General features: G+C 32.3%; 1 protein-coding gene across 1 annotated transcript; it reads right to left on the bottom strand.

Annotated features, from left to right (window-relative positions):
• Positions 1-10524: 10524 nt before the first annotated feature.
• On the bottom strand, positions 10525-15162 carry LOC145070018 (alpha carbonic anhydrase 4-like). Its single transcript, XM_079016936.1, has 6 exons — positions 15023-15162; positions 14064-14278; positions 13864-13970; positions 13646-13748; positions 13205-13420; positions 10525-10715 (listed from the first exon to the last, which is right to left on the bottom strand). Exons 1-6 carry the CDS (start codon positions 15138-15140, stop codon positions 10635-10637), a joined length of 840 nt encoding a protein of 279 aa, XP_078873062.1. The 5' UTR covers positions 15141-15162; the 3' UTR covers positions 10525-10634.
• Positions 15163-16038: the final 876 nt, after the last annotated feature.

Genomic DNA, 16038 nt, shown 5'->3' with positions numbered 1-16038 from the left:
GTCCATGTTATCTCTGAAAATTCGGTCATTGAATGAGTTCCCTTGAAAGAATATATAATCTCTTCTCCAACAAAGGATTATCGGCAGCCGCGTATGATACATGATTGTGTTTTGGGAAGGACTCCAGGTTTTCAGGGTGTGATCCGCTTCAGGAAGAAAGGAATTTGGGTTCCCGATATATCGGTTCATTTTGGATTTTGCCAAGGTTAGCAAGGCAGCGTATCAACTGGTTCTCCCGGAGGAGCTCAGCTAGATCCATAACACTTCCTATGTCTTGCAGTTGCGAAAGTGCGTGTCGGGCGAGGATGCCGTGACATCATTGGGTGATCTTCAAGAGGATGAGCGCCTAAACTACATTGAGAGGCCAGTGGCCGTCTTGGAACGAGAGGTAAAAGTTCTGCATAGCAAGGAGGCACCTTTGGTAAAGGTACAAGTGGCAACATCGGAGGGGATCCGAGTAGGTTTGGGAGTCGGAGGCTGGAATGCTAAAGCATTGTTCGGATTTGTCCACTGCAGCAGGCTTCGAGGACGAAGCCTAGTTCAAGTAGGGGAGAGTTGTAACATCCCGATTTATAGGAAAAAGATTTTAGATATTTGCATGTAATTAAAGAAGCCTACTCGACGAGTTGGAGGCCCCAACTTGTCATTTCGAGATTAGTCAACCCACATGAATTATGTGGTCTACTCGACGAGTCGGAGGACCCCAACTCAACGAGTTGGAGCTGAATGGGAAAACCCTAATTATTAGGGTTTACACCATATTTAAAGGACATAACCCGCATCTTTTGGCCTCCTTTATCACCTCATTACCTAGAGAAGGAAACCCTAGTCGTTCTTTACCATTCCTTTTGTGCTTGTGAAGCTAAGAGAGTGTTTTTGGTGCATTTGTTGAAGAATTTTGAAGGTGGAAAAGCTGGGAACGGGAAGGAGCTTGTAGATCCAGCATCTACATCGTTTTGGCTACCATTTGAAGGTAACAAGCTGCTACCTTGATCATTCTAGCGTTAGATCTCCTTATTCTTGGGTTTAAGGCCATTTTTAGCATATTAGTGGGTCATTTCGGGTATTGGGCATGATCTAAAGTTGTAACTTCAGAAATGGACTCCTCTAAGTCCTTATAGTCATAAAGTTATTGAATTTATCAAGTTTTGTCCCTTCTCTTTGGCTTAAACCTCTCCCTTAGCTTGGTTTTGGCGTTTAGGACCTTACATGCACGTAAAGTTTGCAACTTTACGTGGAAACCATACCGTAAGAGGCTAGATCTGCAATTTGGAGCCTTGGTCTTGCTTAAAAGCGTCTGAATGATAAATGGACTAAAGGGACTCAATGATTTGCATGGTCAACTCAATGATTCAGATGAAGATTACTTGTATTGGTTCTGCATGGACTCGGTGAGTCAGTAAGATGACTCGATGAGTTAGTTAGGGTTTTTCTCGACATTTGGACACCGCATGGACTCAACGAGTTGTTTGGAAACTCGATGAGTCAACTAGGGTTTTCAAGATTTCTTGAGTTTTGGAAGGACTTGACGAGTCAATGGGGTACACTCGACGAGTTCGGTCAACATGGTCTGTTGACCTTGACTATTGAATTTGACTTTGACTTTGACCAAGGGTTGACCAATTTGACTTCTAGGGGTAATTTAGTAATTTGGGAATTTATGGAAGTGAATCATTGGTGGATGTAGGTGTTTGAGTGGGAGTTGTATTTGGAGGAGTTTGACATTATCATCCCGAGCTACTTGTGAGGTGAGTTGTCCTCACTATACCAATAGGGTCGAAGGCACGAATGTCGACCCTTTTTGGATTTGTATATGGGTTTATTTCACGATATGCTTATTGATTTACATCCTGGTAGTTAGGACGGTGATATACTTAGTGACATGGTAGGTCGGTATCCTGGTATGTAGGACAATGCTATGTTGGTGAACGGTTAGGTCGATATTGTAACGACCCAAAAATCAAGGGTAAAGATTTCATTTTTAATATAATCAAACATTGATACCGTTTATTTCAAACATTTCAATTCATCATTAAGTATAACATTTATCAGAGTTCATCCCAAAATCATTCATTGCGGAATCTTAGGTGTGTGCGCTGCAATCCTTCCGAGCCCTTTTTTTCCAACCGATGAAACCTGAAACCAAAACTGTAAACCGTAAGCACGAAGCTTAGTGAGTTCCCCAGAGCATACCCCACACACGATCCACATATCATATTAGTTATAAAAGCTACCTCTACCATATAACACATAGCAAATTAGCTATAAAAGCTACCTCTACCATATACCACATATCATACTAGCTATAAAAGCTATCTCTATCACATACCACATATCCTACTAGCTATAAAAGCTATCTCTACCATTAGCCAAAAAGGCTATCTCTACCATTAGCCATAAAGGCTATCTTTACCATTAGCCCCAAAGGCTATCTCTACTAATAGCCACAAAGGCTATCTCTACCATTAGCTGTAAAAGCTATCTCTACCACGTATCACTGCATAAATATGTGACACACCTCTACACAAAAAGTATACCAACTATCATAAAATGGGCCGACCTTGGTACCATTGGTATGGTGAGAAAACTCACCTCGCACTTCAGAAGCTTCCCCCATGAATACTTTAGCTGCTGCCTCGCCATATTCCCAAGCTATCACTTCATCAAGCTGAGAATGAGTCCCAAAAGCCAGATCCACAAGCTCCTCCTTGATTCCCATCTTTGCAACAAGTTCCATCTTCTTGAAATGCACCAAAAACCACCCAAAATGCACCTACAAAGCTCACAACACTCTTGGATGAAGCTACCATTCGAAATTAGGGTTTAAGACTCTAGGAATGAAAGGGAGGCGCACCCCCTCGGACTTAAGGTGCTTTAAATAGTGAGCCAACCCTAAAAATTAGGGTTTTGGAGATCCTGGACGTACGTGGGGCGTAATCCCCGTACACTGGGCGTACGTCTTTGGCACCCGCGATTCATTATTCAACACTATGTTGGGTGTACTCCAGATTACGCTGGGCGAACTCACCTGGATGCCACCTTGCATGCATGGGCTGAAATGAAAAATTTTCCATTCAGGGACCAATTCTGCCAACAACTTCGAAGTACTATAACTTCTTCGTTCTAAGTCCGTTTCTGACGAACTTTATATCCACGAAAAAGTGGCATGAAGCCCTACGCTCCTGGCTACACCCCAAGCCTTAAAACATTTCGAATAAAACCCGAGACCCATAACAGACCGAATCATCAGATTACACTTATACCCTTGGCCTCCGAAGACACAATCGAACACTTTCAAAACCGAGTGTTATAGGTATCCTGGTTATAGGATGTTGCTATGATTAGTGATTTGTTATATCGGTTTAATTATTATATATGCTTGCGTTTTATATTTATGTGCACATGATTGTTTGATTTATGGGTTGGGTTGAGGCGGACCTGCTTTGTTCTGAAGGCCAACATACCTAGGGTGGACCGGATAGACTGCAGGCCCGGGAGGGCATACTAGTCAGGACAAAGGCCCGACGAGCGGTACGGATAGGCTGAAGGACCTGAGAGGCGGTCCAGATGTGCCGATGGCTCGGAGAGTGGTCCGGATAGACTCATGGCCCTGCGAGGCGGTCCAGTCAGGCTGATGACTCATTATGCATGCTGTTTGTTTATATGATATTGATATGGTTTGTATGACGTTGACATTTTGGAAGAACTCACTAAGCTTCGGGCTTATAGTTGTTGATTATGTTTCAGGTACCTCTGATGATCGCGGGAAATCGAAGTCATGATCGTGCACCTCCTTATGTTTTTATGATTTGATTCTGAGATACTCTGACATTAAACTATTTTGAAAACATATTTGTAATAATTATTGGTTTTTGAATGATTTAAAAACTTTTAAATTGACTTGATTTTTATGGGTGTTACACATCACCCATCTCTCATCACCCGTCGCTACCTAATATATATTTATAAGTATATAAATACGTATACAGGTTAAATCACGTAAACATGTATAAATCGTTCATCTAGCATAAATACCAGGAACACAGATAATATGCACGCATAACACGTAATTTATATTAAATACTTCATATCTATGTGTAATATGAAAGTAACTATGCACTCACTTGTTAAAGTGATGACTTGAAATTTGGACAACGATTCGTTTCTAACAATCGTCTTTTTCTTCGACGAAACCTAACATTATTATTGCTAAGTTTTAGTCTAATATTTATTAGGACTAATTAGCTCAAAGTCTACGAGACTTATTGTTTTATAAGTGTTAAACAATATTTTTCAACCACTATGTACAGACAGGGACCATACATGAAACACCGGAGGGCAGGACCATTTTGGTATTTAAGCACTTTTGAAACCCAATAACCCTATGCGACCTTTCAAACCAGATTCCCCGTACCGTGAGTAGTTAAAAGATATTATAATAACACTTTTTATAATTTATACTTACCACATATATAGGTCTTATAGGTTCATAATAACGATAATGAACTTAAATATAAGTTTACTTAAAGAAGGGTAATCACAACTCACTTACAAGGGGGTTTTAGCTAGGAGTTGGGCTCTGCACGGGCAGAACTTCGTCGCTGAATCTTTTTAAAAAGATTTTTGTAGCACTTTAGCGCTCACCTTACTATACTAAAACTACAGAAAGAGAAGTCGAATCACGAGGGACCGAAATGCTCGGGGGGATAAGAAGAGAAAGACTCTTGAATCAAGAGAATGGTGCAAGAAGTATGAGAGCCTAGAGCCTCTTATTTATAGTACTTGAATTTTCAAAAACCACCATCTATAGTTACTTAAATGACTAAACACCCTTTATAATACTATTTTAAATAGATTTAACGATATCTGTACTAAACTAATGTCGAAAGTACTCAACATAACGACCGCATCGTAGATACCTTTATAATGATATATATATATATATATATATATATATATATATATATGTGTGTGTGTGTGTGTGTGTGTGTGTGTGTGTGTTGACGCACTTATTTTTACGATTTACGGACGATTCGACTGATTTATCATATTATAATAATCATGAAACACATATTATTCATATAATTCTTCTTTATTACGTTAAATATGTTACAATTGTTAACCCTAACTATTACTTTGACTAAGATTATTTATCCTAGATATTCTTCTATAAAAAAATAATGTTTAACGCTTGTTATATCTTAATTGATGAGCCTGAATCTACTGATGTTAAAATTTTACTGGCACACTCATACAATATTGCGGTACCATGATCGGTAACTAAAGTGGGAAGAACATATCAACTCATCATAGGATCATCTAGTCCAAGGTTTCACCGTTGTCGAAAACTTATAGACAACTACTTAATGTCATTATATTCATATTTTTATTGAAACTCATAACTTTTGATGCACCCATGCGACACATAATATAGTATTTTCATATATGTCTATGTTTATATATATAATGGTTACAAAAATCAGAATTAATCGCTTGACGTTTTCCAACCGATTATGATTAATGTGTTTGACGAAACTAGGGATTAATCCGTCTTGACGGATTTAATCGGTCAACAAAAGTAAAACAAAGTCAATAAAAGTAAAAAAAAAGTAAAAAAAAATAATAAAAAATTAAACTTTTTTTTACTCCAAAGTTTTCAAAATTTCAAATATTATACCAAAATGTTTATATTTTTGTATTTTTGTATTTTCAAATTACAAATTCTCTTATTTTCTAATTTTGAAGTACTTATTTTTCTTAAAATATATTAATCTTTGATTAATTTTAATATTTTATTAATAATGTATGGTCGCTGATTAATCAACGATTAATTCCCGTCAAAACCGATTAATCCCTTAACACTAGTCGACCGTCGTGCTACCGTCGAACGATTTTTACAACCTTGATATATATATATATATATATATATATATATATATATATATATATATATATATATATATATATATATATATATATATATATGAACAAAACACTAAAATATGCCAACATCAACAATTCTTTTATTGAAAGTAAAAATCATTTGTTTTAAAGGAACTTAGAGCCAAAAACTCACTACAACACTCTATCACTCATTACAACAATCGTCACTACAACACTATAACCTATATTGGAGAGAACACAAAGAGTGTATGTATGAGTAATCAGTGAATAATGAGCTCATAGGCACAAAAACTACATTATATACTACATATCTCAACCGAGTACGGGCAAGACCCACATGTCGTCTAAAGCTTAGAAGAAGTGAGTAGTCCTAAGATCTTCAAGACTTGACAAATTCTACCATGCTGCAACAATCCTTTTCAAAAAAATATTGGACACATTTGTAAACAATGTTTTATATTTAAATAAATTAAATATAAACAAAAGGATATAGAAAATGCGGAGTTTGACTAGGAGAAATGTCTCATATTTCAACCCCCCTACACACACAAACTGATCATTATTGCATAAAAGGATCTATCAACCCCATCTGATTACATAAATAATCATGCTGACCATAAGTTAACCCTTTAGTTAAAATATCTGAAACATTCTCTTCGAAAGCAATTCTAACAACACGAACTACCTCCTTTGAGACCTTTCCCTTATATAGTGAGTATCAACATCAAAGTGCTTTGTTTTTTTCGTGAAAAATGAATTCAACACCAACTTAATGGCATAATCATTATCACAATATATAATTTGGAGCAGGTGTAAGATCTTTTATTCCAACATCAAATAAAACCTTTAAGACCCAAATAAGCTCACAAGTAATTGAGCCAAGACCCTTGTATTCTGATTCAGTGGAAGAACGAGAAACAATATTTTGTTTCTTGCTTTTCCACGAAATTAATTTTTTTACCAAGAAACACGACATAACTTGTTACAAACATACGTGACACCAGGAACTTTGCCCTGTCAGCAACAACAAAGCCTTTTAAAGACAAACAATAATATTTTGTAATACTAATGCCTTTACTAGGATTATTTTTCAAAAACGCAATAACCTAAGAGCAACCCTCAAATGAGATTTTTTTGGGGCTATATGCATAAATTGACTAAGAACCTAAACAATATAGGATATGTCAAGTCTGGTTATAGCTAAATAGATCAATTTTCCAAAGAGTTTTTGAAAATCATTAACATTTGTTAACAAGGAATCAAATTTGTCAACACCATATGTTGTTATAACAATATTAGAATCAAGATTTGTTTTATTAGTATTGCACTCAATCATTCCAAATTCATGTAACAATTTCAAACAACACTTTCTTTGAGACAAACAAATTCCATTATCAACATTTATAACCTCAATTCCAAGGTAAAGTTTTAACTTCCCTAAATCCTTATTGATTTTAAAAAATCTTTAACTTTGTTAATTTCACCCAAATTATTTCGAATCAAAATGATATCATCAACATAAATTAATAACACAACAACGGTATCATTTATGTTTATAACAAATAAAGAAAAATCATTTATACTTTGAAAAAATCCAAAATAAAAAAGAAATGAGCATAACTTTTCATTCCACTTTCTTGGAGCATATTTTAGACCATATAGAGATTTTAACAACTTACAAACTCTTTTGTCCCCTTTGGAATGATATCCAATAGGCAGACTTATATAAACATATTCAACGTAATCACCATACAGATAAACATTGTTAATATCAAACCGACATAAAGACTAATTTGAACTAATACTAAGAGTAATAACAATTCTAATTGTCACCATTTTGGCAACTGGAGAAAAAGTCTCCTCATAGTGTATTCCCTCTTGCTCATTGTAATCTTAAGCCACCGATCTGGATTTATATCTCTTAACCTCTCCATTTGACTTGTATTTAATTTTATACACCCACCTACATTCTATAGGGTTTCTATTAGGATGTAAATCAGTCATTATCAAAGTATGATTCCTATATAATGCCTCCATTTTCTCATTCGTGGATTTGACCCAATTTGGATCATTTGCAACCTCAAAACAAGTTTGTGGTTCAAAATTTTAATTAGATTTGAAACAAAACATTTATTTTTAGAATCAAGAAAAGCATATCTAACATTTCTTTCTATACCATATTTGTACTTTCCCTCAATTATATAATCATTCAAATTTTGAGGTAGTTTAAATTCACGACTAGACCGCCTATTTCCTATAGAATGACGTTCAAGTACAACAAGTAAGGACATAGAATTAGACAAGTGCATACTTCAAATTTTATTAAGTCTAGCAATTGATCCATTTGGATGATCAACTTTAAGATTTAACTTAGAAATATCCACAGTATTAACTAACTGTGATTCAGCAGTAGTCATATGTTGACTTGCTCATGAATCAGTAACCCAATTATTATTACTAGGAGACACATTATTACAAGAAATTCCTACCATATTGGCATTAGAAGACATCTCATCAGCAAATTGTTTCTCATTCAGAAGGGAGATGATTTTAGAATATTGATCAGAAGTAAGAAAAAAGTTTATCAACCTTATCCACAGAGCATGTAGAAGTGTTAGAAGACTCATTCTCAATGGTATGACCTTTGAGACCACAATGCTTGCATTGAAAAATCTGATTTCTACCTTTAGATTTCCTAGTGTCACTAACTTTACCAATAAAAACCAGAAGATTAAGTTCTATTAGATGATACAGTTACAAAAAATTTCTCTAGAAACAATTGAAAAAGCAGTTTTCACATTAGGCAAAGGTTCAAGAAGCAAAATATGACTCTTAACCTGACTAAAGGAGTTATCTAAATCATTGAGAAACTACATTAAATTCATTAACTTTGAATGATTATTAAACTAGCAGCTTCACGAGTACAATCAGTCAAATTAGTAAGACCATCAAATTCCTTCAAAAAGCATCAAATAATTAGCAACACTTAAGCCACTTTAAGTAAGAGAATTAATACGCTGATGTAAGTTAAACACAACCGAACCATCATAAGTATCAAAAAGTTCAGTCCAAACATCAAGAGCAAATTTAGAACAAGCATGCCCAACACATATAGACATAGATAGAGATCCTAAGATCCAAGAATGCTATAGCATTTACTTTATCCCACTAAAGTGATTTAACATGATTATCCTTCATTTTAACAAAAGTACCATCAACAAATCCAATTTTATTTCGAGCCTTCATAGCTTTTGTCATAGAGCTCCTCCATATCCTAAAAATTTTAGTTCCAAGAAGTTTAAAACTAATAATAGTGGTAACAATATTGTTATGCAAATAAAGAGGATCATCAAAATCATTAGTTTCATTCTTATTAGACGATTCACCAGTGTTAAGAGTACTACCAGTCATATTAACAAGACAAGAAACTTAAGAACATAAGATATACACAAAAAAACACTCACATAGAAGCATAAATAAATCAACCCAGGATAAACCCAAACACAAAACAAGCATGCAAAACCTATAGTGATTCCACAAAAAGCTCTGCAAGCATCAATGTAGACTCATTAGATCAACAAAATTAAACACTGAAGCAGAAAGGCATTCAGTTACCCTGGATCACCTCCATTTGTAGAACTCGTTTACACAAGTTTAGCGATGATCGCAGAAACTTAGCATTGGCTGTTAGGATAACAATAGTTAACCTAGATGTTTATTACTAAACACTGTGACAAAGGATTACTGGAGATGACAATGTCAACAAAAAGGATTGCATAACGATCGATAGCCTTCGATATTAAGAACAGACCCAAGGAGACACAAAAACCCTCAATCGAGCAGGAGACTTACAGAAAAACATAGAAACCCTAAATCAACCAAAAACCAACATATCTACATCTAGATGCGAAATAATAAAAAATCAAGAACAAGCAGTACCTCGATCTGATACCATGAATAAAACACTAAAATACGACAACATCAACAATTATTTTATTGCAAGTGAGAATCAGTTAGTTTTGAAGGAACTTACAATTGAAAACTCACTACAACACTCAATAACTCATTATAAAAATCCTCACTAAAACACTCAACCTATAGTACTCTCAATTTAATTAAGAAATGAATAGAAATTACAAACATAAGAACAATGACCGAAAGCTTAGGAGGAAACCCTAAAAATGGAGAGAAAACGAAGAGTGTATGTGTGAGTAATTAGTGAAAATGAGCTCATATGCACACAAACTACATTATATGCTACGAATCTCAACTGGGTACAGGTAAGACCTGTGTGCCATCTGAAGTTTAGAAGAAGCGAGTCGTAATCCAAATATCTTTAAGACTTGAATAATTCTACCCTCATGCAACAATTCTTTACAAACAAATATTGGATACATTTGTAAACAACATTTTATACTTACATAAATTAAATATAAATAACAAAAACATATATAAAAAAAGGATATAGACAATGAGGAGTTTGACAAGGATATATATATATATATATATATATATATATATATATATATATATATATATATATATATATATATATATATGTGTGTGTGTGTGTGTGTGTGTTGTAAATTGTAATCAATACGAAGAATAAAATATGAGCAAAAACATAATCTTGGATTTCATAGAGATGTAAAATTAATAAAACATAATGAATATTTCTACAAATTTTAACTTTTACATATAAAATGTTATCCAAGAGTTGACCATTCTTCTTATTGTTCGCTAGGTAAATCAAATTGCAAAATTGACCTTTCTCCAGATAACTGAATTGGCCTTGAATTTTCTTGAAATTCCTAAAAGAGAAACAAAAAAATTAACAAGTCATTTTATATTCTTATAATTATAATATCAAATATTTTTATCCGTCCCTAATGATCATTAACTATTTAGGTTATGTTTGGTAGACTAGCTTAAAAGTTAGCGGATAGCTAAACAAAGCTATTTGATAGCTTAAAAACTAGTTGTTAGCTGAAAAACTAGTTGCTAGTTTATAAGATAACTGATAAAAATTGACATTTGGTAAAAACTTAGCTGGAAGATATAAAATGATATAAAAAGATATTTAGAAGAATATGCTTTTTATAATTAATTAAAGATATATTCGATAATTTTTTAAAAAACTTCTTATAAACTAGTTTAAATAGCTTTATAAAGCTAACGTCTTAATAAATTAGTTTGTCAGCTACCTTTTGGTTTATCAAATATAATAATATAAAATAACTCGAAAAATAAGCTAGTTGTAGCATGTCTAGGACAACCTTATTCCATTTCTAGTTAATCAAATTTTGATTGATATACTTTTTTCAGATTTCAGAGAAAATGTTAATTCCATTTTCGAAATTTAAAGTCAAAATGAAGACTCTTTATAACTTTAGTATATGACATATATTTTTTTTAACATCAACCTACCCCAAGGTTGAAATATGTATAATTCAAACATGGGTTAACTAAATTAACCAATTGTCATGTTAAAATCATAAAATTTCACTAGTTGTTATAAGCATGAACTTTTATAATATTTTATCAATGGTCCTCACTCCCAACTACAAGAATATGAATTTCTTTTCTTATTGCAACATTGACATCAATTTCGTGTGTAAAAAATATGAATTTTTAAGGATATTTCTAGTGTAGGAGACCATGGAAAAAGCAATTCTGTGAATGAAATGCATTTTGAATATTAGGTAATTAGGCGAATGCCCGCACGTTGCGTAGAAACACCTATATAGTTGAAATCTTTACAAATATATGTTTTTTTTAAATATAACAATAACATTGTTAAATTTGATATATCATAATTCGTATACTAAATTGATATAATATATTGATTATTTTGAATTATATGATAATATATACATCTATTATAATTATATAATCTCAACCGTTTAAATGACTTCTACCCGCGAGTTATTCATGAATAAAATTAAATATAATATATGGCTTAATGTTATTTATAGTTTTTGTTATTGTTAATTAATTTTCTAAAATTTATTTTTTTAACGTTTTAATTTATATCATTATAATTATTTAAAATAACAGACATTGTTTTTTGATTTTAAGGGTAACAATATAATCATTTATATAGAGTTATTTTTAACATGTTATTGTAAGTTATTTTAAGCTACTTATTTGAAAACTTTTAATGATTATACAAATATCTTTAAGAAATATTATAGTTAAACTGATATTATAATTTAGTTTTTGCGTTTAGCATTACAATTTACCATTTTTAACTATTCACAAAATATATTCTTTGGATTTTTTTAAATGGAACTCAAATTTATATTTAAGTTGACATTGTAATGTTATATTTAAATTAACAGTTTAAGTATTTTGTCTAACTGTTCCAAAGTTGTAATTTTAATTGATAATAGTTTACATACAACAACATATTAAATCTAATAAATTAAGTATAATATGTTAAAAAGTTAAAAACATAACTTTATAATAAAGTAGAAGTAAATATATTATTTTAATATTGAAATTTAGTTTATTTATGATTACACTTTAGGTTTGATATTTATTTAACCTTATTAACCAAATTGTAATCATTATTAGAAATACACTATAATTTATCACTTTTAACTGCTTACAAAATATTATTTGAATGGTTTATGTTAAACTAAAATTTTATATTTAAGTTGGTCCCGTAATTTTATATTTAAGTTTATAATTTAAATATTTTATAGAAATTGTTCAAAAATTGTAACTTTAAAATGATAATGATTTACATCCAACAATATATTAAAACTAATAAATTAAGTATAACATGTAAAAAGTTAAAAAAAACATAATTTTATAAGGAAACTAAATATATTCTTTTAATATTGAAATTTAGTTTATATATGATTATACTTTAGGTTTGATATTTATTTAATTTTATTAACCAACTTATAATCATTATTAGAAAAAAATTGAAAAGTCATGGGAGTTTCAGATGAATCTGGTGAAAAGAAAAATAAATGAGAATTTCAAATGAATATGGTGAAAGAAAAAATACATCCTCTATAATATAGTATGATTATTAGTGATATATATTGTTCAAGACTCGTCATTTATGACGTACGTAACCTGCTTCTGCTTTTGGTTTTTAGTGATTAGCCCCAAAAGAACATCTTAATCAAGCTTAAAAACAGTTAAATCTAAACTTTTATTTATAATGACCCAATTAATATATCACATGCATAATGCATTACCTATTTGCACATATACAAATTGGCGATATGTACATGCATGTTTTAGATATATTTAAGTCAAATGCAAAATGAAAAGCAAGACTTACACGTTCGAGATCTTCTTTAGTCATTTGGATTTGGTCTTGTGAAATTGTTTTCGCCTTTTCTGCGATTGTCCAAGTGACACCCTCCGTACATGGAGGAGTTGTAAGCGAACCGATATATCTGAAATACTTTGTGCCCCCACACTTTATATTACTTGCACTTATTGTCCCTACATCAATCCCTTTGGTATCAGTAAGCCCCTTCATCTTGTCTGCCAGCTGCATCGATTAATTAAACCAGTGAATCATATATTTGTCTTTATACTTAGATAGTTAGATTTCAGCTAGAAAAGCATACATACATACATACATACAGAGAGAGAGAGAGAGAGAGAGAGAGAGAGAGAGAGAGAGAGAGAGAGAGAGAGAGAGAGAGAGAGAGAGAGAGAGAGAGAGAGAGAGAGAGAGAGAGAGAGAGAGAGAGAGAGAGAGAGAGTTAAATACGCTTTGAATTAGGGGATCAGGTTGTCCAATGGTGTAAAGGCTGGCCATAACTGCCAGTTCTTCCTTTTCGCTGCTATGAACCAAATGTAGTTCGGCATCAAACCTATATAAAGAAAGCATGCATACGCATATTAAAGCAGTTAAATTTTGGAGAGTTCTGTGCAAAAAAAAGAAAAAAAAACGTACGTGAGCATAGCATGCTACAAAACACGTACTACCTTTTCCCATCAATAGTATGCTCAGAGGGAAAATGCCAATGAGAATGAACTAGGTTGTAATTTACGCCATTTATTGATATTCCTCCGGCATCTCCTTGCCATTCTATCTGAAAAATTAGAAAACTTGAAACAATAACAATATATAATGATGACGGTAACATGTAAATATGTAAACAAGAGCTAGGACTGAGTTTATATACATTAAGAAAGAAGCCTATATTGACAAGTTTAGCAGGTGCGTCCTTATAAGCCATTTTCAAGTCGGGTGGTTGCATTTGTGCTTGTTTGGTGTCGATATTAAGAGGAGACTGAAATTTTCCGATCTCACAAGTTTTCCAGTCCGGCCTAAGACTTCCCCATTTCGCTGGTTCATTTGGAGCCCCGGCTGCATACCCGAATTGCTTGTCTACGTCCGCTGTTAAATAAGTGCATGGCCGGTTGTCAGTTTCAGATTTGCATGCATGCAGTTAACAAGATGTGTATATATTGACGTATAAGAAGAAAATGTATATTATAATTATAAAGAAGAATAAGAAAATCGTATATATCCGGTCATTACACATTTTGATTTTTAAGACATAATTGTGTTTGGGTTTCTTGTTAGACTCAGTATAGACGTATATATTAATTGTACCCTCTCTCAACCCTATATATGGATAATAACTAAACGTTAAATAAAAGTGCATATTATTAATCTATGGATAACAACGCGATCAAACCTTGTTTCTTGGGTGTTTCAAAAGATTTTAATAAAACATTTTCTAAAAAAAATCTATATACTCTACAAAATTGTTACAACATATTTGCATTTCAAGACCCAAAGAAGTCATTTCAAAGTTTTCCAAGAACTGTGATCAACAAGGCCTGGGGCAAGGCGACGCCATTGGTAATTAAAAAGCAGGTGATTCTTGATGATGGAGCTCTGGAAGAGAAAGAACAACGTAATGTTATTCAGGTGGCCGGAGTGTTCTTTTCGTTTATTTACATCTAGCTGTCTTCTTAATCTCTAAACACACATATATACCAACTTAGGAATTTCCTTTCACGTCTGGCATTAAAGCCATCGAGGCATCGACACCCATGTGTTTTGACCAAATTAATGGTACGTAATTATTGAACATTTTACTCAAATAAAACAGAAATATACAATAGACCATACCCAATCTTCTCGATGCATTTACACTGCATATCGAGATGAAGGAAAGCAATGAAAGGAGGGCAAGTGATAAGAGATTAGGGTTTGTCATGGTGGGTTTGGATTTGAAGAGAGGTTTCATATGAATTGCGTTCGTGAATTATAAGCTTACAAGTATTTATATATGGATCTGAGAGAATAGCGGGATCCTCTAACTGAATGAATATCCTTGCGTTCAGGTTCAAATTTTGTAAACCTTATTTTTACTATGTTTGGCAAATTAATGATAGACAACCAAGAAAACCTCCAATCGTTGTTTTCTCTTTTCTGACATATTTTATTTCAATTTTTTACCAAACCCAAAACAATTATATATATTTATATATTAGCCGTCTACCCGCGCAATGCGACGGACGTCAATAACTTTGTTTCAGCAATTAGTTTAATTTCGATGAATAGTTTTTAAACGAAAGTTAAAAACTTCGATAAATAGATTTCTTGCGAAGATTTGTTTCATTACGGAAACATATAAAAATCTAGAAATAACACAATGAAGTAGATCTAGCTATGTGCATTGTTGGGTTAAAAATAAAAAATTATTATTATCTTTCGTCAAAAATAAATGTACGATTTTTAGTTTCAAAATATTTTGTATATTGTTTTCTTTTAACATATAAGTTGCATTATTATTTTGTGTTAAAAATAAAATTATATTATTGTTTTGGGTAAAAAGCATATAGGTAGTTTCTTATTAAAATCAAAATATGTCTAAATTTTCGAGGTTTTTTTTTTTTTTTTTTTTGTTTTTTTTTTTTTAAATAATAGGACAAATTACACATCTAGTCCTTTTACAGGATTTTTTTTTTATATTATCCATATTTTTCTATTTTTTTTTTGTGGTATACATATTAAATTATAATAGGAAGACTTTGTATTTAATAATTTATGGGGTATTAATCAATATAGTATTATTAAAATAGTTGGTTTCCGATTAATTATTGGACATGTTTGATTTTTATTGTCAAAAATTATTAATCATT

This window comes from Lactuca serriola, chromosome 8 (assembly GCF_051521515.1).
Source record: "Lactuca serriola cultivar US96UC23 chromosome 8, Lser_US96UC23_V15, whole genome shotgun sequence".
NCBI lineage: Eukaryota > Viridiplantae > Streptophyta > Magnoliopsida > Asterales > Asteraceae > Lactuca > Lactuca serriola.
This window is presented reverse-complemented; position numbering and strand designations above follow the sequence as displayed.